Below are 22,318 nucleotides of genomic sequence, written 5' to 3'. Positions count from 1 at the left end.
CACACACACACACACACACACACACACACACACACACACACACACACACACACACACACACACACACACACACACACACACACACACACACACACACACACACACACACACACACACACACACACACACACACACACACACACACACACACACACACACACACACACACACACACACACACACACACACACACACACACACACACACACACACACACACACACACACACACACACACACACACACACACACACACACACACACACACACACACACACACACACACACACACACACACACACACACACACACACACACACACACACACACACACACACACACACACACACACACACACACACACACACACACACACACACACACACACACACACACACACACACACACACACACACACACACACACACACACACACACACACACACACACACACACACACACACACACACACACACACACACACACACACACACACACACACACACACACACACACACACACACACACACACACACACACACAAGCACGCACGCACATACACACGCACGCACGCACGCGCACGCGCACACACACACACACACACACACACACACAAAAGAATGGCTGCCGATCGTGAAACCCCGAACGAGGGAATTCCAATGCAGTGTGCGTTTCGCGCAGGTCGCCGGCGACTCGTGCCACACCTGCCGCAACCGGGTGTTCCTGCTGGAGCGACTCATGGTGGACGGCCGGCTGTACCACAGGTCGTGCTTCCGCTGCAGTCGCTGCAACGCGGTGCTCAGCCCGGGCGCCTACAACGAGTGCGACAACGCGCCCGGCACCTACGAGTGCACCGTCTGCCCAAAGGTATAGACCTTTTTCGTCCGCGATGTGGCAGCAGTGCGTTCATGGCCCCAGACAACTTCCGGTCAGCCATTTTCGAGAGTCCATTCAGCCAAGAAAGAAGAAGTAGTTTGCCGCATAGTATACTGTAGGCACGTATTCTTGATGTTTGCAGATATAAAGAACGTGCACCATGCGTGGAACTCATGTACGGGCTTTTTTTGTTGTTGTAGCACGTTACAATACAATTGTCAAACACTCCAACTCCCGAACAATACTGGTACCAGCTCAGGGTGTCTACCAACCGGGAAAACCGGGAAAACCGGGAATTCTCAGGGAATTTGAACAGTCTGGAAAAACTCAGGGAAAACTCAGGGAATTTGTGCTTCCATCAGGGAAAATTAGCTGTAACTTTATTGAAAGGGAACGAAAGTCGTGTTAATGCTGGCTCCAGTAACAGAGGAATCGCAACGAATCATTATTGACGCCGTGTCATCGGCACGATGTATTGCCAGAGTAGTTAACGACCGATTTTCTAGACGCCCGATTTTTCGGACATGCCCGATAATTTGCACGGTTTTGCGGCACCACCACGTACTCCATATAGTCAATTCGACCCGACTGCAGGTCTGAAATGGCATTAATCAAAGCCGCCACCGCCGCTATTTTGATTATCTCGCCGCCTCGAACTGGCACTCGCAGGCAAATCCGCAAATCCGTAACCACCACCGCGGCAACGTCAGGCCTAGCTGCTTCTATGTTCGCTATTAAGCTTCTTGTCGTGCGGTGCCGTGTTTTTCATTGAAAGAATTCGCCGCTATCACCAATGGCACCGACTCCGCCTTTGTAATCCTAGCGATTGGCTTTGAAGCTCGCAGAGCACAGCGCGTTGCGTAAAGCCAGTCTGCGAAAGTTAGCTTCGCCTCGGTACATTAGTGTTAGGCGGTGAAGCAAAACAAGCGTGGGAAGGGGGCAATTGTCGCGGGACACAGTATACATTACTTAATTACACATGCGCGCACGTCGTCTTCTGTCACAGTACAAGCTCTGATATGCCTAAAAAGCGTACTGGCAGTCCTTCAGAGCTTTTTGAGACGTGCCTGTGGTAATTTTAGCCCTTAAAGGCAGTTAAAGACATGCATTAACTTTTTCAGACTGCCCGTTTTTTAAATTTTTTTTTGCGGCCCCTCGGAAGTCCAAGAAATCAAATGTTGACTGTACAACTGACCAAGAGGATGCTTCAGATGATCCATGTGGTGAAAGCGTGGTAGAAGGAGGATGAGAACAGAAAGGACCGACGCACTGAGGAATTAACGGGAAAGGAAGGGTGCCGCCACCTTTTTGAAGGAGCTTGAGCTAAAAAAACTAAGTGATGGCTGATGCTGAGACACAGGTGTCCCTCATCCAAACCAAAATAAATTGTTTACGCAGTGAAACCCGACACTGAGATGTTGTGTACGGGCTGAGAGTATGTCAGGACAGTTGAGGTTGACTTCCCAGCTGCTGAGAGAGAACCTTAGTTGTGACAAAGTTCAGGACCTCATACAGATGAGCTTGCTATCTGTTGGTAGAAATATCTGATATTAAAAAAATATTTACTTATGTATGCATCTCCTTTTCATTCGTATTTGAAAATGTTCGACTCAATTTGGAATGGGCTTTACCATTTCTTTCGCTGTGCATTTTACTAACACCTTCCTTCGGTTTTCTTTTTAAATAAAATATATATTACTCCTTACTATTCAAACTGGATTAAGTCATTTTTTTGTTTCAGCATGCTTACTAGAGAGTGACAGCATCGGGCAACGTGGTGTCAGCCTGTCTTGACATAAAACAACGATCTGACTCATTCAGGGAATTTCGCAAAGGTGCTCAGGGAAAACCTGGAAAACTCAGGGAATTTGGAAATGTCAACTTGGTAGACACCCTGCAGCTGGAGGATCCTGTAAGTTTATATACTATTGTAATTTGTGTTGTTCCTGATGGCTTAACCGTAAGTCTCCTGGGAACTCTGTTTATAAGCACGATAAGGGTCTATACGAGCGTTCGTTGCGTAAACAGGAGCGGCAGGCATACGCGACACTTCCCGCTAAGCCGCTGGCTCGTTCGTGCTCAAATTTCGCATATGGGTGCGTATTATTAAGCAGGGAGTTTAGTTTATTACTTTTTTTTGAACATTACTTACCAGTTCAAAATGTATCCGGTGTGAGGGTCGTCTGCGGCGCCGCCACTCAGGTTTTTTCTTTATTTTTTATTCCGCTGCAACAAAACGGCGGCGCCATCGGTCACTGCTATGTCAAAAACGCGACGTTCACTTTAGCCGTGACAGATGGCGTCACCGTTCCGTTGCAGCGGAATCTACGCGTTTTGTATGCATGGCGCCGGCCACAGGCGACACCCACTTTGCATTTATTGTGGAAGGAACTGGCAAGTAAAGCCCGAAGACGTGGTACCAAACCGAGCTCACTGCAAAATACGCTTGTGTGCGAACTTTGAGCTGAAATCAACCAGCGGCTCAGCTGGCAACGTACAGCGCAGTGCGATGACTTTAAACGTCGCTTTTCCGCATTGCAGGACGAAGGGCCCGAATTCACGCTTGCGCAGAGCGAAGAGCCACCACCAAAGTCCCCTTCGAAAGGGTCGCCGGCGACGGCGGCGACCAAGCCGGAGATACCGGAAAAGAAGCTCGAGCTCACGGAGAGTGTCCGCGTGGCTCGCAAGCTCTTCCAGAGCGCCATGGTCGCCGCCGACGCATCGACGGACTCGACGACGGCGGCCGACTCGTTGGACAGAAACGGCGAGGGCTCCGAGAGCCCCGTGGCCAAGTGGAAGTCGATGCAGAAGCCGGAGCTGCCGGAGTTTCTGAGGCGCCGTGACGAGCCACCGAAAACGTCGACGGTACGCGAGAACATCAAGCGGTTCTCGCAGGCCAACGAGAACAAACCCGCCGCTTGGGTTAGTCCTCGGAGCGGTCCTCGGAGCGTTCAGGCCGAGGAGCGGTCCAGTCCGGACAGGCGCCTCGCGGATTCCACGCCGCCCGACAGTTTGTTAGCGCGCCTACCTCGAGGCCAGATCGCTTCGCCGCGCAAAACTACCACATTGGACTTGCCAGTCATCAAGTCCGACGTCCCCGTGGGAGTCGATGCGATTCCGAAACCAGCACCGCGAACTAGAACGTTAAAACTGGAGCACGGTGTAGTTAACTTGCCGTCAGCCTCTGTGAGTTCGAGTTGTGGATCAGACGATCAGCCCGACGCGTTGTCGGAAACCCCACCGCCTTTGCCAACAGAACCACCGCCCTCTTTGAATTGCGACGATGAGTCCCCGGAAGAAACGTTGCACGAATCAAAATTAGCTCAGGATGCTCCGAGTTTAGAAATAAAGCTCACGCCCTGCGACGAAGATCTCGCTCCGAGCGGCGAAGACAGTCTCGACCAAAAGTCCGAGGAAAACAAGGTGTCCGAGCAAGCAGAGACCCCCAGCGGAGACGGCAAACTAGGCGCGGCGGTAAACGAAAGCCCAGTAGCACCGCAGTTGCCTTCCGTGGAGCTCCCGGTCACGGCGTATCCCACAGACCTCAACCCATTCGGCGAGGACGAGGAGGAGGTGGAGGAGGAGTACCCAGAGTCCCTAAACCCGTTCGGGGACGAAGACGACGACAGTACGCGGAACGCAAGCCTGAGCCTGTATGACGATTCCTTGAACCCGTTCTCCGAAGGGGACGACGCGTCCCTCTCGAGCACGGCATCGCCTCGGAGGCCTTCCCCCAGGGCGAGGAAGAAGCAGGCCGCCCCGCCTCCCCCAGTCAAGAAGAGCGACGCGGGCAGCGCGAAGGACAGTGTCAAGGATAGCGCCAAGGACAAGCAAGAAAAGGACCAAGTGAACAAGTCGATACAGGACGCGCCCTCCAAGAGCACGTTCGCGTACTGGAAGCGAAAGAAGCGGCCGGCGCCGTCTGTGCCTGTTCCAGTTCGCAGAGAGGTTGGTGAAGTGCATTCTCGAGTTGAAGTGATGTCCCGGGGGTTCTGCTACTCTGGACACTATCGGGTTCCGCCCTTCTTTTATTTTCTTCTGTTTCTTGAATCCTATTGAACCGCATAGAAGGTCCGCGGTGCAGCCCTATGAGCAATCAGAACGGGTGAAATGGCGAATTTCACAAAATGGCGGAGTTTAATAATGCCCTTGAGCAGCATCCACGGAGAACCAAACAATTAAGAGGCCGGGGCCATTATGTGCACCAGCTTCTGCAAATTCCAGAAAGAGGTAAAAACAATTCATGGCTTGCGCTCGCGCGGAAAACAAACGTCACCAGGGGTCCAGCAGCGCTTGCAGAACGTACAAATTGACCCGGTTGATTATTAAATTAATGACTTTCTCATATAAACCCTTTTAGTGAGGTAGCCAAGAATTTTTTTTTTTCGAGAGGGGCTCGCGCTTGATCGGGGGAGGAGGTGGGACAGGTGGTTGTTGTCGCACGTCGTTTTATGCCAGGTAAACCTGGTATACACAGACATTTCGGGCACGGTGTCTTGTGTGCCTCCCCCCTCGGCTACACTCCTGCTCGTACGCAACCTGTTATCGCCATGTTCTAAATGAACATATGCGTCACTGACGCAACCTTAGGCGTCATGCAGAGGGGCAGCGTTTGCCTAATTCATGGCGCATCTGTTAAAGAAGTACTCACAAAAAATTTTCGACTTTTTTACTTTTTTGCGTTAAATATGGGTCCTGGAGCTCTGAACACAAGAAAAAGAAAATACTGGAAAACCTCGGGGTGCCCTGAATAACTTACTGTAATAGTTTTTCTATGAACCAGTTTCGTTTTCCTGGAAGTGCATGTGTCGCGACGCGAAACTTGAAACGACAGGAAGTTTAGCCATTTGGAAGGATTGATGTTATAAAAATGTTAGGCTTGCAGACAGGGACACAAGAAGAGGGAAACAGACCTTCTTCCTGTGTCGTGTCTGCACGCCTAAGTTTTCTTTCTTTCTTTCTTTCTTTCTTTCTTTCTTTCTTTCTTTCTTTCTTTCTTTCTTTCTTTCTTTCTTTCTTTCTTTCTTTCTTTCTTTCCCGAACACGACGCGATAGGTGGTCCAGTGAGAGCTGAACATCGTTGTGTGTCGGCCCTCGCTTCGGCCCGCTCGGTGGTCTTTTATGCTGCTACTTATTGCGCGGCTAGATGCCGCAGCATAACATGTCAGTACTCACTTGAAGGAGCAATTGACATGCAATTTAAAATATCTTCGTCCTGCAGCAATGATGACGATAAAAATGTCTTTATTAAGGGATGGCTCGAAGTCATATGCAATGTTTATGCTAATCGTCATCTATCTTGCGCGCCCGGTACTGCCAGGTCACGAACGGCACGCGCGTCATCAGCGTGACATGGCATTATTGACAGGGAAGTAGCGAGCTCAGGAGTTTTCGATAAAGGAAACGCAATCCAGGTTGATGACGATTAATCGTTATGCGATAAGATACGGCCTAAAGGGCGTAAACTGCTTTTAGAGTGCGATATTTGTGGCTTTTCAAGTCGGAATTAGCTGCCTTATCACATATTACCTATTTTCAGGAATTAAAAAAAAATTTTGCACGCATTTTCTGAAACACTTTGTATGTGAAAAATATTACTGGAAACGGGAATTCTAAGCCTAACCGCATAATGTACTGCTCAGCCGCATCTATTGTCTTTGTTTCGGTCGCACTGAACCCAGCGCCAGAATTTCAGTACCGTGTGCGTCAGTCCAGTTGGCATTTCTCGCCATTAAGCCGTGCGGCGAAGCCCGGCATACAAACAAATTTTGCGGTGTTTGGTATCGGCTTCAAATTTTGTGATAGCAATAGCAATTATGTGGACAATCCAGGTGAATTTTCGCCGTCGGCACCACCGTGAGGTTCTGTATACAAAGTGCGATAAGATCGTATCGCGCCCCGCGTGCCCTATGCTTTGGGTGCGAGGGAAAGCACGCGGGGGTCATCCTAGGAGGATGGTGGTTTGGTGCGCTCCCGAAGTTCGATGTCACGTGATAAAGCGCGCGCAAGGCCGAGCCGGGGTGTTTGGGGGGGGCGCTCTAGGGGGAGCAGGTGAGCGTGCCTCTCCTCCTCTAGCCCGGCCGTGGCTGCGCATGGCTTTCCGCACGGCTGAGCGCGTACACCGCCCGCGCCCTGCGTTGGAAGTAATCTCCGGCGGGGGCGAATATTCATCAAGCCGAGATGGCTGCATGTGCGCTGGCTTCCCACGCGCCTAGTACTGGGGGTCGGGTTTCGGAGACGCGTTGAAGTGAAATGAAGCAGAAGCGTTCGCTCTCCACCGTTTGCTCTTTTCATCGCAGCAACGTTGTGACAGCGAGTGTTCGCGCGTTCATCGGGTAGGATCTGCTCACGTTCGCCTGCGTTGCCGAAACACCATGCTTCTTACTGAATTATTATGCGAATGCTTATTGCAATCTATACGAACTGTAAGACCTTACTTCGTGTGTAGTTGTCTTTTGCTTTGCTTTGCTATCAATGCCACTCTACGCCCCTCGGGTACAACTGCGACTTTTTTTCTTCTTCAGAACAAAAAAATGCCCGCCCTAAACTTTCTTTACAAATACTTGATGTCCTTCTCGCTGATGTCCTCCGAGTTTTCACAAAGGCTGTTTCAGTGTTCTGTTAATGAGCAACCATATAGCCTTAATGCTATTTTTTTTTTAAATTTCAGCATAGCTTTTAGGGAGTGTTGTGTAACACTGAGGCACACAAATAAAATTTCAGCAGATAATATATTTTGCGGACATTTGTTTGGAAGTATTTTTGGGCTTTCATACCTGATCATTTTTTATAACTGACTTCCAGAAAACGCTACATTTTTTTTGTCATTATTAAGAGCAAATGACAGGTCGCAAGACAATAATATAGTGCCTCAACTGTTTTCTAATAAAATAACAATGGCTACCAAGTATTTTGATGCACATCGTATGACAACAAAGAAAATGCAGAATTTTTGACAAATTTATTTTCCCTCCTTGTTTGGCACTGTTTGCGAAAATTCTAATGGCCCTAGAATGTGCAAAAAATATTTTTCCTTGCTTGAAATATCTTTGGGAAAATATTTTTCTGTCATACCAATTATTTTGTATTTAACCCTGTAATGCCCAATGTATCATATGCTACACAGTAACACTGTGTTTAATGCCTTAAAATTCTGATTTACGCATGGGAACTGAATGTGAAGCACATAGCTGCAATTTTGATATGCTCTAATGAAGTTCCAGCCATGTGTAGTTCAACAAATGAATTACTTATTAAATAATTGCTATAATAATAAAGTTGTATCTCGAATAGCTCTTAAGTGTTTTTTTCTTTGTGTACAAATGCACTCTCCATGCCAAAAATCGTTAACAGTTTTTTCCAAATTTCTTTTGTCCAAAAACTGTGTGTGGGCATTACAGGGCTAAAAAAAAAAGTTAACATGGCCGAGCACACCATTTCCGTTGATGTGGAATGGCCCTGCTTGATGTGTTATTGTATTGGAACAACTACCATGCCTTAGTTGCATTTTGCTGTTGGAGATTTTGGGTGCATGGAGGCTGGCTGACTATACGCAACCCACCATAAAATTCAAACTTAGCTTTCTATGTGGGATGGGCTCAGATGCCCATATTTAGAACATGTGTGGTGTGAAGACTGTGCAAAATATGTATGCACCAGAACATTTGATGTGGAACGCAGAAGTAGTCAAGGGGGGTTGTACACCAGGAATGCATTGCCCCCTTCCCCCAAAAAAATTTCTGTATACCAGAATGCTGCCTATTTGACAATGTGTGCATAGGCACTCATTCTACTATTGCATAGTTACCTGCCGTCTATACCTTTCTCTTTCCCTGTATATACCCTTACCCTTGTGAGCAGTAGCAGGTTAGAGGCATGCTCTCCAGGCCTGACCTCTCCTTCTTTCTCTTCATTAAAATCTCCTCCCCATCTCGGGCATGTTTGGTCACAGATCAAGAGGATCCCACTGAAGGAGATTCAAGCAGAAATGGAGGAGATTGCAGTAAAGCAGGAGGAACTGGAGAGGCAAGGTCGTGAGATTGAGATGCAAATTCGAGACCGCAACGGCAAGTACCTGAGAGATGGACATGTTGCCACCGCTGCTGCTGCTTCAGGTTTGCGGGCTCCACCTTCTCCATGCTCTTTCTTTCTGTCACTGGTGCTGGTGATAACAAGCTGTTCTTGGCAACTGGTGAGTGTTAATAAAATGCTGACTGAGTCTTCAGACGTTAAAAAATGAAAGTCACAGAACAATTCACAGAATAGCTGACTTCCCATCTGATGTTTATTTCATGTGTGAAGCATACACACATCTATCTAGCATTCTCACAAGTGTATATATGTTTTCAAACCAAATAATAATATATATATCACAGTACTGAAACTATATTGTAAAAGAAATAGTAACTATAATAGTTCGACCAGAACGGCCATTAATGCGGACTTGGTGGCAGTGGCTGCGAATATGCCACAATTGACCAGGCACACGGTACATGTAGGAAGAATATACGCACACTTGCTCAATGCCAGCGGTGCCTGCGCGAGGGCACCTCGCATACTTTGGAGAGCAAGAAAAAACGCATTACTGCTCTTGGCAAAAAATACTTTACTTTCTGAGTAATAGGAGAGTGCCTGACAGGTAGCGTCGGCCAGGCGGCTTGCTGGAGATGCCAGACCATGGGTGTGTTTACATGTGTCCAAGTGAAGGGGCACCCGGCGCTTGGTCGGCATGGCTTCGGCTGCACAGTGTCAGCCAGGTGGCTTGCCGGAGATGCAAAACCACAGGGATATTTACACGACAGTCCTTGCAGTAGAGGCGAGACCATAGGACAGTCCAAGTGGAAAAACGGTGAAAGGTGCTGCCTTTGGTTACAATATGATAGGTGTAAGAGTAAAGTTGAAACTAGTTATAATGAAGTTGCAGCCAATATAAAAATACCTTCACTATGTCCGATATTCATTATAAGCATATATTTGTTACTTGCTGATATCAGCAAGAAACATTTCAGGTTTACTTCGTTGTATCCAATAATTCATTATATTCATGATCTTTATATCCTGGTTTGACTAGTGGGAATGGAAAGAACAAAGAGTAAATTACAAAAAAAAACAATTGGAAATCTAATGTTGCAACATAGACTAAAAAGTTTGTGCTTTATATCATCTTTTGTCTTCAAGGAAGAAAGAACGCATTTTTATGCAAAATTTAGTTTCTGCTTTCTAGTTTTTTCACTGCTTGTATGTCTGTGATGTGTCAGTGCTGTTACAGATGTGTGTCTATTTCATGCGCATGAAATAAAACATTAGTTGGAAGTAAGTACTTCTGTAAATAGTCAGTCTGTGTTTATGGAATCACTAGCTGGCCCGTAGCAGCACAGTGCAACAGTGCTGGCTTCTTGGCTTAAGAAGAAAAAACAAAGGCGAGCTGTGTTGTTGAAACCTGCATTGCTGATCTCTTGAATGGGCAGTTGAACGAGAATTGCAAAGGTGTCAGTAAAGGTTGGAGCTGTTTTGCTGCCTGCAGAGATCAGTGCCACTAAGGTCTCTCAGCACATTGGTGTTGGAACCAGCAGTTGCCAGTCCTTGCCTTGCTCTGCTCAATAACACTGCTGCAGACCTAAACTGCAGGGCAGTAACTGCACTGCCCTCCATTTTCTCTGAGGCTCTTCCTCTGCATTCACTAAAAAAATGCATTTCTAGCATTTACTGGCTTTTGGTGCTGGCAGAATTGGGAACATGGTTATTTGCAGGTATGATATCATAAAGTGCACATTATTTCGCCCTCATTTGTATACACTCGAAGAATAAATAGTAAATGTTTCCGGGCAACCTACAGGGTTCAGCATCATTTACTAACAACCATAGTTCTGTCTTTACTAAAGAAGCACTCACATGAACACACACTCTCGCACACAAGCACCCTAGAAAGGCCCCCCCACACACAAGTGTACAGAGCGCTTGTGCATGGAGGGGCCTTTCTTGACTGTTTGTGTGTGTGTGTTTTTTGAGCTCCTAGCTTTAATAAAGATTAATTGCTAACTAGCCTAGCAAAAGTTATTCAAGGTTTTGCTGTTTATGCAGGATATTTATTTGCTGTCAGCTGACAAAGAAGATGATTGCTCACCATGCGATAGACACTTCTTTTGGTCTAATAATGATGTGTGCTCACACAGTTGTCCGCTGTTTCAATGATAGGGAAACTCTCGCAAAATTTACAAGTTTTCTGCCACTTGTAAAATGGTGCACAATACAGCTCTGTTAGAAGTGTGGTGTACCACCACACGTGTAGCTGTGGTTGGCTACGTGACTTTGTTGTGTAGGTGTGCTTCCATAATCATGAAATGAAAGACTTGCCTAAACACCCCATGCAACTACGACCACACAAAAGTGAAATACCCAATGCAACACCTCTTTGCATGCAGTGTACTACGTGGCATGCTTGTTTTTTGCAGGTGGTCCGTTTGTCTTCACACTGGTTCATCTTGACACACAAGCCGTTGAGCACACTTGGGGCTGACAAGTGAACCGCCACTTTTTCCTCTTGCAGAAGAAAGAAAGATTTGCAGACCTTCCTTCTGCAAAGAGAAATTTCCTCCCAGTGCTCTTTCTACTTAAGATGGCCTTGTGGGAGTTTTTGACTTTAGTACTGATAAAAACTTTGAGATAAAATGGGTTAGAGTAAACCAAAAATGCCCTGCAACCTTCTAATGCAGCATCTTTTCTAGAAAACCCTTCAAACTATATTGTTGCAAGTTATGGCCAGGGTATAGCTAGAAAGTTGTCATCAGCAGCCCTGTACAGGGGGAACGTATCTGAGCATATCAAACCATGCTTGAAGAGAAAAGAGAAAGGAGAGGTAGGGAGGTTAACCAGATGGGTGCGCGGTTGAATTGCTACGCTGCACAGGAGGAAGGAAAAGGAAGGGAGAGGGAAAGAGCGAAGAAGACACTAACTGGTATTTAACAGGATGCACTTGGGGCGGTCCATCACGCCTACAATCTGTCACTGAGGCCAATCGATTACAAAAATTGCAGAAATGCCTGCATTGATTTATAAACCTACAACACTTGAGGATGATACAGATGTGCCCTACGATTTTTTCACACAAGAATAATAATAATAATCATCATCATCAACCTATATTATGTCCACTGCAGGACGAAGGCGATCTCGACCCCTGTCCTGCGCCAATCGATTCCAATTGGCACCTGCGAATTTCCTAATTTCATCGCACCACCTAGTCTTCTGCCTTCCTCTACTGCACTTCCCTTCTCTTGGTGCCCATTCTGTAGCCCTGATGGTCCAACGGTTACCTAATCTGCGCATTACAAGACCTGCCCAGCACCATTTTTTTTCCTAATATCAATTATAATATCAGCTACACCCGTTTGCTCTCTGATCCAAACTGCTCTCTTTCTGTCTTTCAAGGTTATGCCTAGCATTCTTCGTTCCATCGCTCTTTGTGCAGTCCTTAACTTGTTCTCAAGCTTCTTTTGCAAGTCTCCAAGTCTCTGCCCCATATGTCAGCACCGGTAAAGTGCACTGATTATACACCTTCCTTTTCAATGATAATGGTAAGCTTCCGTTCAGGAACTGACAATGTCTGCCATAAGGGATCCAACTCATTTTTATTTTTTTATGAATTTCCTTCTCATGATCAGGGTTCCCTGTGGCTAATTGACCTAGGTAAACATACTCCTTCACAGACTCTAGAGGCTGACTGGCTATCCTGAACTCTTGTTTCTTTGCCCAGTTATTCATCATTATCTTTGTCTTCTGCATATTAATCTTCAACCCCACTCTTACACTCTCTCTGTTAGGGTCCTCAATTGTTTGTTGTAACTCATCTGCAGTGTTGCTGAATAGAACAATGTCATCGGCAAACACGTCGGTTGCCGAGGCATTCGTCGTCGATCCTTACTCCTAAGCCATCTCGGTGTCAGCTATGGAAGCTAGCCTCTTGTTGAAGTAAAACGAATGGAGGCTCCCGAAAAGGTTCCTGTAAATGATCATACCTGAAATCATTGCAATTCATTCATTGATGTTGACAGGTTACAGTGTCATGTGTTTGTGGGCAAATATGTAAACAGTGGGGACACTGGAACCCTGTGAGCGGAGGTAGCAAGAGGTTAGGATGGCTGCTCGCTGGAGTCTTGTACTCACCATTTTAGTGCGAAGGGTAGTGACAGTGATGTGTAAGAGCTCACACATGTTTTCACTCATTCTATATTGTTTGCGCTGCTCCATGATCTATTTTGGGGCAACAGCATAAGGAAAATCCTTCTGTTTTCTGCCTAATGCAGATGCTGAGCCAACAGTTGAAGAGGAGGAGATGATTATGCATCTTTTTGAGCTTGTCAATGAAAAGAACAACCTGTTCAGGCGGCAGGCAGAACTCATGTACATGTAAGTTCTGAAGTTTTGATTACTGTTTTTTTTTTCTTGCAGTACATTACCAAACAAATGCTTGTGCTTGTGGCATTACTTATTACAGTGCATCCTTTTAATTTTCTTAGAAATATTTTTTGAAATGCATGAAGGCAAAAAATTCCTGCACACATGTGTAATCATTGTGAATTGTTTAAATTATAACATAATATTTAGTTGAATATGATCAATTTGCAAAGTCCCAAGGCCATTTGAAGCCAGAAAGATGAAGTACTGGCAGATCCACATACTACTACTTACCATTCCTCTGCCAGTTGAACCACCATAGTTGGAGCTTTCATAGACTCTAGCGCCAGTGTTCCCTCTTGTAATTTTTGTAGAAAACTCTATGGTGTGACACAAATGCCATGGAAAATGCTCTGCACAATGTCCTGCATCAGCTAGAATGTTCTGTGATAGTTTGTTATTAACTGTGAGATTGCCTTTGCCATGAGCCCACGTTGATTCTGTGTCTGTGTTCTCATCACCTGAATGTTTGCAGGACAGCAGTAATTGGTAGTGCAGTGAGGTGTGCTTTGAGCGGCAGTTTCATTGAAGTAACGGAACACGAGGAGTGTTTATGCAGTTTGACATACTTTCAGAGAGCATTGAGACGCACCACATTGTGCTTGCTTTGCAGAGGACTAAAACACGGTGTTGCAAGCTTTAGAATGTTGTGCATGACAGGGGAAAATGCTGATTTCTTTGCATGTACAGCAAGATTTTTTTGCTTGATGAATAATAAACATAGAGCACTTGTCTGAGGAAATGTCAATGTATGAGCAATCTCTACACATTATAGTAGTGTTGGCAGATTGTAAACAAGATGAACACATTTTTAAGTTCTTGTATGAATGTATTTACCAGAAGATACCTGGGTCCCCCTCAGCTATTGCCAGTACCCATTGTTCCCACTCAAAAATGATAAATCTGATAGCATTGTACAGATTAAAACCTGGCCTTTGGCAACGTTTGGAGGTATGGCCTTGGTGGAGTTGCTGATGAGGTGAGATGGGTAAGGGGTACTGAGTAGGGAAAGAGAATTGCAAAGTGGTGTTACATAGAGAAGTGCATCACAGAAGTCTAAGCTGTAACACTGGACTGATATAACCCTGGAGCATGTTTGGCCTACTGGCTGGTATGCGGGCTGCAAGATGTCGTTTGAGTGCAGGTACATCTGAGCGATGTGAAGCTCGTTTAGCTGGCGTGAAGGTGGCAAAACAGTGTCACAGTGTGATGTTAATGGAAGAAAACCAGGCATATTGATGTATGGTGACCAAAACTACAGGTAGACAGCAGCAGTAAACCATAAAACCTTAAACGGGCCCTGAGCCACCCCTCAGGCTTGGTGAAATAACATAATCCACGGGTAGCATACACTGCAATGAACATCTCAGCCAAGTTTTGCTGTCGCACACGGTGCATGAGGCTCTCTTTTTAACAGAAGCCTGCTCCTCATTCTCTTCTGGGCGCTTTATTTCGTTATAAAGTGGATTCCTATGTGCAGTTGCTATTGGTAGCTGCGGTGTGCTATGTAATGCAGATACTGTGGCCGCCACGGGTTGCCGCCATGAGTCCACTGGCTAAGCACACTGCAGCTCGCTGAGGACCACGGCGTTTGGCTTACGTTTAGTGCATCATAGGCACCAGAAGCGGAAGTCGTGGGGTCTACGTTAACATTCAAAATGAAATTTCAACTTCGCACCATGGTGACATTTAGAAGGCAGAGCACGTCCCACACCGCCGTAGCCTTCACAGTGCAAGGCATTGAAGAAGGAGTGGAAGTACCATGGAGGCAGTGCTTGATTGCCAATAACTCTGCTTCAGCTAAACGCACTGAAGTAATTCTCGCGGCAAATTAGTTCTGAAATAGCTTATTTTCACTTCAGATGCCTTTCTCCACTTCGATAAAAAGTGGTTCAGGGCCCTTTTAACTAGAATCCGGATTGTAGGCAAACACGGATAATTCAGCCAAGAATACTAATATGTAAATATGCTCTCAACATGGATGTTTCAAGGTTTTAAAAGATCCCTTGCCACAATCGTTTATTGAGTGTTCAATAACATACCAAGATGTCTGTGCACCTTTACAGTAACTTCAAGAGGTTTTCTAGAAGCTTTATGTTTTGTGAGCAGCTGCCAGCAGCTGCAGTGTTTTAACATTTAAGAAATGGATGCTGTTTCAATCATGGTCACATCCGGACATTTCAGGATTGATGACACAGATTTGGGTGGCTAGTGTTGCCCTTGACTATAAAATTTTTTGCTTTCTTGATTCATGTTCTATACTTTTGCAGAAAACGTTCCCAGAGACTTGAAGAAGAACAAGTTGAGCTTGAGTACCAGATACGCTGCATAATGACTAAGCCCTGTAAGTGTTGCACTGGTTTTCTTTGTCGCACTGATGGCCCGACAAAGTTAATGGCACTGTAATTTAGCACCGTGTAGTATCATTCCTTATGTTTACTTAGTGTCACCGACCATGTTGAACTGTCCATGTTGAACAGCTGTGCAAAAAGACTGAGCATAAGTAAGAAGGAGTCTTGCTCTGTCTTTTTTGCACTACAGTTAAATATGCTCAGCCTATATCAACTCGCCCAATTTCCTGTTTTGCGAAAGTAAAAGCTGACTGTATCAGAAAACGTGTGATCTGCCACAGGTGTTGATTTTTTCATTGTAAAAGTGAAAATCTGCTGCTGCGGTTGTGCATGCTTAATGGGGCCCTGAACCACTGCTAAGGCTTGGTGAAAAAGCACAGTCTGCAGATAGAATATGCGGCAGTGCAGATCTGAGGCAAATCTTGCAGTCGTGTGTGGCATGTGGATGTCGCAACTAAAGGGTGAAGTCACGTTTCTCTCAAACGCTCTCTTTTCAACAGAAGCCTGCTTCTCACTCTTTCCTGGACATTTTATTTCATAATAAAACAGATTCCCATAGGTGGATGCTATTGGCCAATAGCGGACATCAATCAAGCAGGATGTTTGGATCAGTGTGCTTTGTCTTATTGTTACTGTGTATATTTATTCATGTAGTTTAATAAACGGGTTGAAGTAAGCGAAAACCTGCTTTCCAATTTCGATAATAATTACGTATTTCAGGAGCAAGTGGACTTTTGTCAGCTCATGCTCGGCCACAGCCATCCATGTAGGAATTAAACTTTGGCCACATTGCTTATTGGTGTCGTAGCCATTGGGTCTCGCTAATTTTGGCTAGTTTTAAACACTCAACTAGCCTTGATCCACTTGGAACTTAAGATCAGTCCACATGCACGCTTGCCAGCGTATGCTCACTCCTGACTACTCCTGGTTAGATGGGTTGGCAAACTTCGCTTCGTAATGAGAGCGCTTCAAAATTCGAAAGTTGGATGTGGCTACTATCCATCGGTCAAGCTGGTGTAGGACAAAGCCGGTCCGCGCCATGCAGCGTAGCTAGAGCCAGACAGGAGCATATGAGCGCGAGCGTGCACTCTAGCCCTGTTATGCACAAAGCAAACACTGCAGTTGCATGTAGCTGCAGTCTGATACGTTGCGCAGTTGCTCAGTGGCTATGGTGTTAGGCTGCTGAGCACGAGGTCGTGGGATCGAATCCCGGCCACGGCGTCTGCATTTCGATGGGGGCAAAATGCGAAAACACCTGTGTACTTAGATTTAGGTGCACGTTAAAGAACCCCAGGTGGTCAAAATTTCTGGAGTCCTCCATTTTGGTGTGCCTCATAATCGGAAAGTGGTTTTGGCACGTAAAACCCCATAATTTTAATACATAGTGCAGATACTGCAGCTGCTGCAGGATCCTGCGACGACTGCACTGCAGCTCGCTGACAATAACCGTGTCTGACGAAAGCCCTGTTTGGCACTCCATAGGTGCCAAAATCGAAAATAGTGCATCCATGTGAACGTCCAAAATCAAACTTGAACTGTGCGCCACGTTGATGTACACCAGGCGGAGCGTTGTGGGTCCAAGCCGCTTTGCCATAGCCTTCGCTGTGCAAATCATTGAAGAAGGAGCGAAAACACAACAAACAATTTGTTCGATTGCCAATAACTCTGCTTCTGCTGAATGCATTGAAGAACTTCTTGCAGCAAAGTATTGCTGAAATAGTCTAATTTAACTTCAAATGCATTTCTGTAAAAAGTGGTTCAGGGCGCCTTTAAAGGACCCCTCACCAGATCTGGCCATAAGCGCAGAGTATACAACGCATGCTAATGATCGTGTTTGCAAAGAACTACATCGCTACGCGCCACAGAAAGGTCTGAAATTTCAATGCGAACACAGTTTTCCTTTTCCCTCATGGCGACCGTGCTCCAAGCTGGACGGTGACGTAGTCGTGTCCCTGCACCTATGTAGTCATGCCCGCAGTGTGACAACGTTGCTCGTGGTGACACGCGACTTCGAGAATTATTCAAGGCAACATCTGTTATTTGTGTGATCTATTGCTTGAATGGATGAGTTGTAGTTTAGATAAATAATAAAACACACAAACGGAATGTCTGCATGTATTTTGTTTTACTTCGCACCGAAGCAAGAGAGTTGTACTTCCGCTTTGTCTGCTTGTTCCCACGGTCTGCAGTCATGTGCGCAGGTACGGAAACTGTGCCATATTCTACCGTGTTCCAGCGTGTGATCATGCTCTGCAATCCACTTGTTCTGCCTCAGTATTCGTGTAGCTCTTAATTATACTGCTAGTCATGTGTCGTTGTGCATAGCACGCGAAATTGTGCGCTGCGCGAAACGAGACAATCTCGACAGCCTGCGCGCAACACCGTCAGCAGAAGTGCCTAGTGCTGGGGGAAAAAAAAAAAAAGGCAAGAGAAAAAAACATTTGAAGCGAGGCCCGTAATGTATGCACCACGCAATCCTCGAGGTTTGGTATAGGAGAACGGAGGGAAAAAATTTCACTTGTGAAGGCTAGACGGGGTGAGTGGAGAGAGTGTGTCGCTTTGCAGTGGAGCTCCCCTGCTGAAATCGTGGGTTCGCGGCACTTAAATATTTCAATCTCGGCTATTAATGAGCCAGTTTGAAACATTTTTGCAGCAGAACACTCCCTAGAGGACATGTAACAACTTTCAGTGTATAACCAAAATTTGCTGTGTGGCCTGGTGAGGGGCCCTTTAAGGTGACCTGCCTTGAAGGCCTCTTTAACACTACACACAGTGCACTACTTTGGTTGAGCTGCTCCCTAGTGAATGCACTCAGCTGGTTGCCTCTCATGAATGCAGGTGCTAATTGGTGGCATGAGAGTGATGATTATAGTCAGAGGCGCTAGTCATGCTTGGTGCAATATTTGGAATAAATTTCATGCTAGAAATCCAGCAGGAGGATTGTGGTCATTTTATTCTTCGTGCCTTTTCCTTACAGTGAATCAAAAATGTGAAGATGATGCCAAACGGGAGGAGGAACTGCTCCAACGGCTGCTTGAGGTTGTCGAGGCACGCAATGAGATAGTCGACAGCCAGGAACTGGATCGGCGGAGGTGGGCATTTCATTTTCTTTTATTTACTTCTTGCCTGCCTGTCACGGCATAATGGTGTAGCCCCAATTTTCATATCTCAGTTGTACCAGTAGAGTGCCTGTGTGAGGCTGTGCCCAGTTTCTGTGGAGGTTGACTGCATTTTTGCATTTCATGTCCAACTCGCACGTATTGGCTGGCAGTTGCCGAGTTCAATCTCCAGAAACTTCTATAACAGCTTGCTTAGATTTTCCCATGCAAAATGTGCCCCTCCTCTACATGTCAGTTACACATAACAATTTATTCTGTGCTTTTCCTGACTACATTGTCTGTTTTCTCCATATAGTCGTAACTAACAAAAAATGAGATTGGTTAAACTTAATTAACTTCTATGTGCAATGCGGCATTCTATCAATTGGTGTCTGGCAACAGCAAACGGTGGTCTGCCAGAGTGGGCAGGAAATGGAAGTGGAACAAACAACTTGCCCTCTAGTATTAAGTTATCTTTTGGCCAAGTTGTCTTTTATTCTACTTTCATTTCTTGTCTTCATTGTTATTTCTACATTTCAATTAAAGAACACAATTTCCTTTTCCTTGACTTTATTGTCTGTTGGTTCCATTCAGTTGCATTCATATATGTGTTTTTCCTGTTGGCAAGAGCATTTCCATCTCGCAACTGTAGCTGGTTCACTGCTGATTGTGTAGACCGAAAATTGTTGACCGTTTTAGCAGTTCAACTAAACAGAACTGCACAGAGTTTTAAGAAAAGTAAATGAAGGCTCCTGAGCTATTCACCCAGTTGAAAAATGTAGCTGACTGTAGCTAACCTTAAGGGAGTTTGCTCTTAATTGTTTGTTTTTAGAGTGTTTGTTGTGCTGCTCGTTTGAAGAATTAATCAGTGCAGAGACACATAAGCAAATGCACCTCCTTGTTGCAGAGTGATGCAGGAGGACTGGAGCATACAGGAGCAGATGGCACAGAAGCAGAGTGAGTGTGGTGCTGCCAAACAGCATTTCCACCCGTGTCATACGGAACACAACTTCCACATTGAAGTATCAGTTGGCTAGTGTAGCCTCTCTTTAAAGGGGTACTGATATGACATTTTCGATTTCATTTATTGCTTTAAATGATGGTCCTCCATTTCTAAGCGGCCTCAGAACACTCTAAATAGCTTACTGTAATAGCTTTCCTATGAATAAGTGTTGGTTTAGTTTTCCAGGAGGTGTAGATCGTCACGAAACCATGACACAGAAGGCGATCACCTGGTAGCAGAAAGCTGTGACATCTCGGCACTCGCTTTGGTTTGCTTGGTTGTCTGCTTACTGCTGCTTGTTGCATGGCACAACGTAGCAGCATAGTAGATGACCGACCAGATGAACTCAAGCGAGTGCCAAGACTCATTCCAGCTCTCTACAACATTTTGCATGAAAGTGGAGTTCCTGTTGAGAATAAAATCCTTACCAAGAGAAGTCAGCAGCTTTATATACATAACACCCTTGTCACACAGCCTGCAACACATTCAGATGTCATGGTATGCTGCACCATAAGTAACTGCAAGGGAGCATTAGGCAGTTGTCAGAAGACCCAACTTCCATTTAGTTTATTCTTTCTTATTTCCATTTTAAGATCGTTACAGGTTTTGTAATTTTGAGGCACTGCTTTTGTCCAGTGTTGCTGTTGGCAGTTCTGGAGCTCTGTATTTCCTTTAAGCGCTGAATAATTATGTTTCTTGACAATTTAGTTTCATTGCATTTCTCAAATCTTCAGAATCATGAGAAGCATACGGCTGCTGAACGGATTAAAAATTTTCAGTTTTTCAGTAAGTTTGGTGTGTTTACAGAATCTGGACTCTATGCAAGAATGCAAGAACTCTAATCAAGCATGCCAGATATGAGAATACAGTGTACTCTCGTTACAACGGACCCGGTTACAAAATACTTTTGGATATAACTGGCCATATTTCAGCCTTAGTTTGTTCTACCTGCTTTATTAATGCAACAAAGTTCACTTTTAACGGACCGTGCTACAACGGACTTTTGGCTACAGCGGACAAATTAGCGGCATTTTTTTTTTAATCGGGCGTATAAAACATACTTTTGCCATGTCGACACAGGCTGACAACTGACTTGCGAGGGTCGGCCGAGACGATCGCGGCTCAATATCGCACGTGCAAGGAAGTAAGGCAGGGCAGTAATGCACCGTCTTTCGCACATGAGGAAAGGCGTAGGGGGGTTCTACTCCAGTGGCTGCTGTTAACGGCACAGCCGCACGATCTTGATCTAGCCCTTTATCCAGCCATCAAGGGCTAAATATAGTCCGACGTAGCGTGAGCGTGCGCACACAGTCTGTCATGTTGCCAAGAATAACAGTTCGACTGATGGTTTGACGCAGTGGCACAGCCAACGTAACCGGACGCTGCCAATGCGCTCCGATGCGCCTGGCATCGAGCAACACTCGACTGCGTGGCGATAACGTCGGACTATAAACGCGCCTTTAGAGCCGCCCTAGCCCAGGCAATCCGACAGCAACGAGAAGATCCTGAGCTGAGGCAGCAGGAGGCCAAAGCAATCCTGCACCATTACCTGTGGGTTACTTAACTGTGACGAAGCTCAGGTGCATGCAGGACATGCTTCACTTGCTTCCTATTTCCCGGTAGGGGAAGGGTTGTTTAGTTTTTATACTTTTAGAGGCAATGCATATTCTTGACCATGTTGTTTTCAATTATTGTTAACTTTGATTATTTATTATCTCACTCTGGTGACTGTGATGCAGTAAAAGCAGCTTCTTTAATGTACTGACCAGGAAAAAGTAATATGTGACATACCTTGTAAGATTGTCCATAATGAGGGGTCAGGAAATGCAAAATCCTAGTGACAGTCATGCCTGAATTGTAAGCAACCACATTGTACTCTTTATTTTTCTCAGGTGAGATCAAAGAAAAGATGGTCACACCCGAGCCCACACCTGAAAAGAAGCACAAGAAAAAGGAAAAGCACAAGAAGTCCAAGTCGGACAAGAAGCGCGATGAGGTGGGGGACGAGGAGAAGCGCAAGTCACTGAAAAAGATCTTCAAGGAGAAGCTTGTGCTGTCCAAGTGACACGGCACTCCACCTGTGGTGCTGGCTGAGCATGTGTCAACAGCAAGCTTGGAACTTGTGGCAAGGACAGTGCATGTTTGCTGGGATGTGTTGTTCTCAGTAAGTTGTACATATCGTCATAACAGTCGTGAATTGTTGGCAGCTGTAAGGCGTGATTTATCTTTGTTTTTGCATTGAGCAAGTGTTTGTTGCAGGTGCATATGGTGGCCTTGGAAAGAATGTCTCCCATGCAGCTCACAGAGTAAAAATGTGAATTCTCTCTCTCTCTTCTTCTTTACTAAATAAGGTAGGCACAGCATGCAAGTTTGCCGATATCTTTTGGTAGATTGTTGCCTGTGTAAATGTCATCGTTAGAGACTGGCCCACATATGTTCCTCGAGGCAACTTGTGAGAGATTTACATAAAATCCTTGGTCAGCGTTGCAACCCTTTTAGTAGCTATACAAAGGCCACGATTGAAAACCATCCTTACTC

At 45.6% G+C, this 22,318-nt stretch overlaps 1 protein-coding gene across 6 annotated transcripts in view; it reads left to right on the top strand.

Moving 5' to 3' along the window:
• MICAL-like (protein) overlaps positions 1 to 22,104 on the top strand; it is an 80,950-nt gene extending 58,846 nt beyond the window's left edge. For all 6 annotated transcript variants that reach the window (XM_065452652.2, XM_065452655.2, XM_065452658.2 and 3 more), the window contains exons 4-11: positions 681 to 866; positions 3,417 to 4,823; positions 8,827 to 8,989; positions 13,178 to 13,280; positions 15,599 to 15,672; positions 18,657 to 18,771; positions 19,685 to 19,734; positions 21,673 to 22,104. In XM_065452652.2, the coding sequence (XP_065308724.1) occupies positions 681 to 866; positions 3,417 to 4,823; positions 8,827 to 8,989; positions 13,178 to 13,280; positions 15,599 to 15,672; positions 18,657 to 18,771; positions 19,685 to 19,734; positions 21,673 to 21,845 (2,271 nt within the window). In that variant the 3' untranslated portion in view covers positions 21,846 to 22,104. The remainder of the gene's footprint in view (positions 1 to 680; positions 867 to 3,416; positions 4,824 to 8,826; positions 8,990 to 13,177; positions 13,281 to 15,598; positions 15,673 to 18,656; positions 18,772 to 19,684; positions 19,735 to 21,672) is intronic.
• The last annotated feature ends 214 nt before the right edge of the window (positions 22,105 to 22,318 follow it).

The sequence above is a fragment of the Dermacentor albipictus genome, chromosome 8, assembly GCF_038994185.2.
Source record: "Dermacentor albipictus isolate Rhodes 1998 colony chromosome 8, USDA_Dalb.pri_finalv2, whole genome shotgun sequence".
NCBI lineage: Eukaryota > Metazoa > Arthropoda > Arachnida > Ixodida > Ixodidae > Dermacentor > Dermacentor albipictus.
This window is presented reverse-complemented; position numbering and strand designations above follow the sequence as displayed.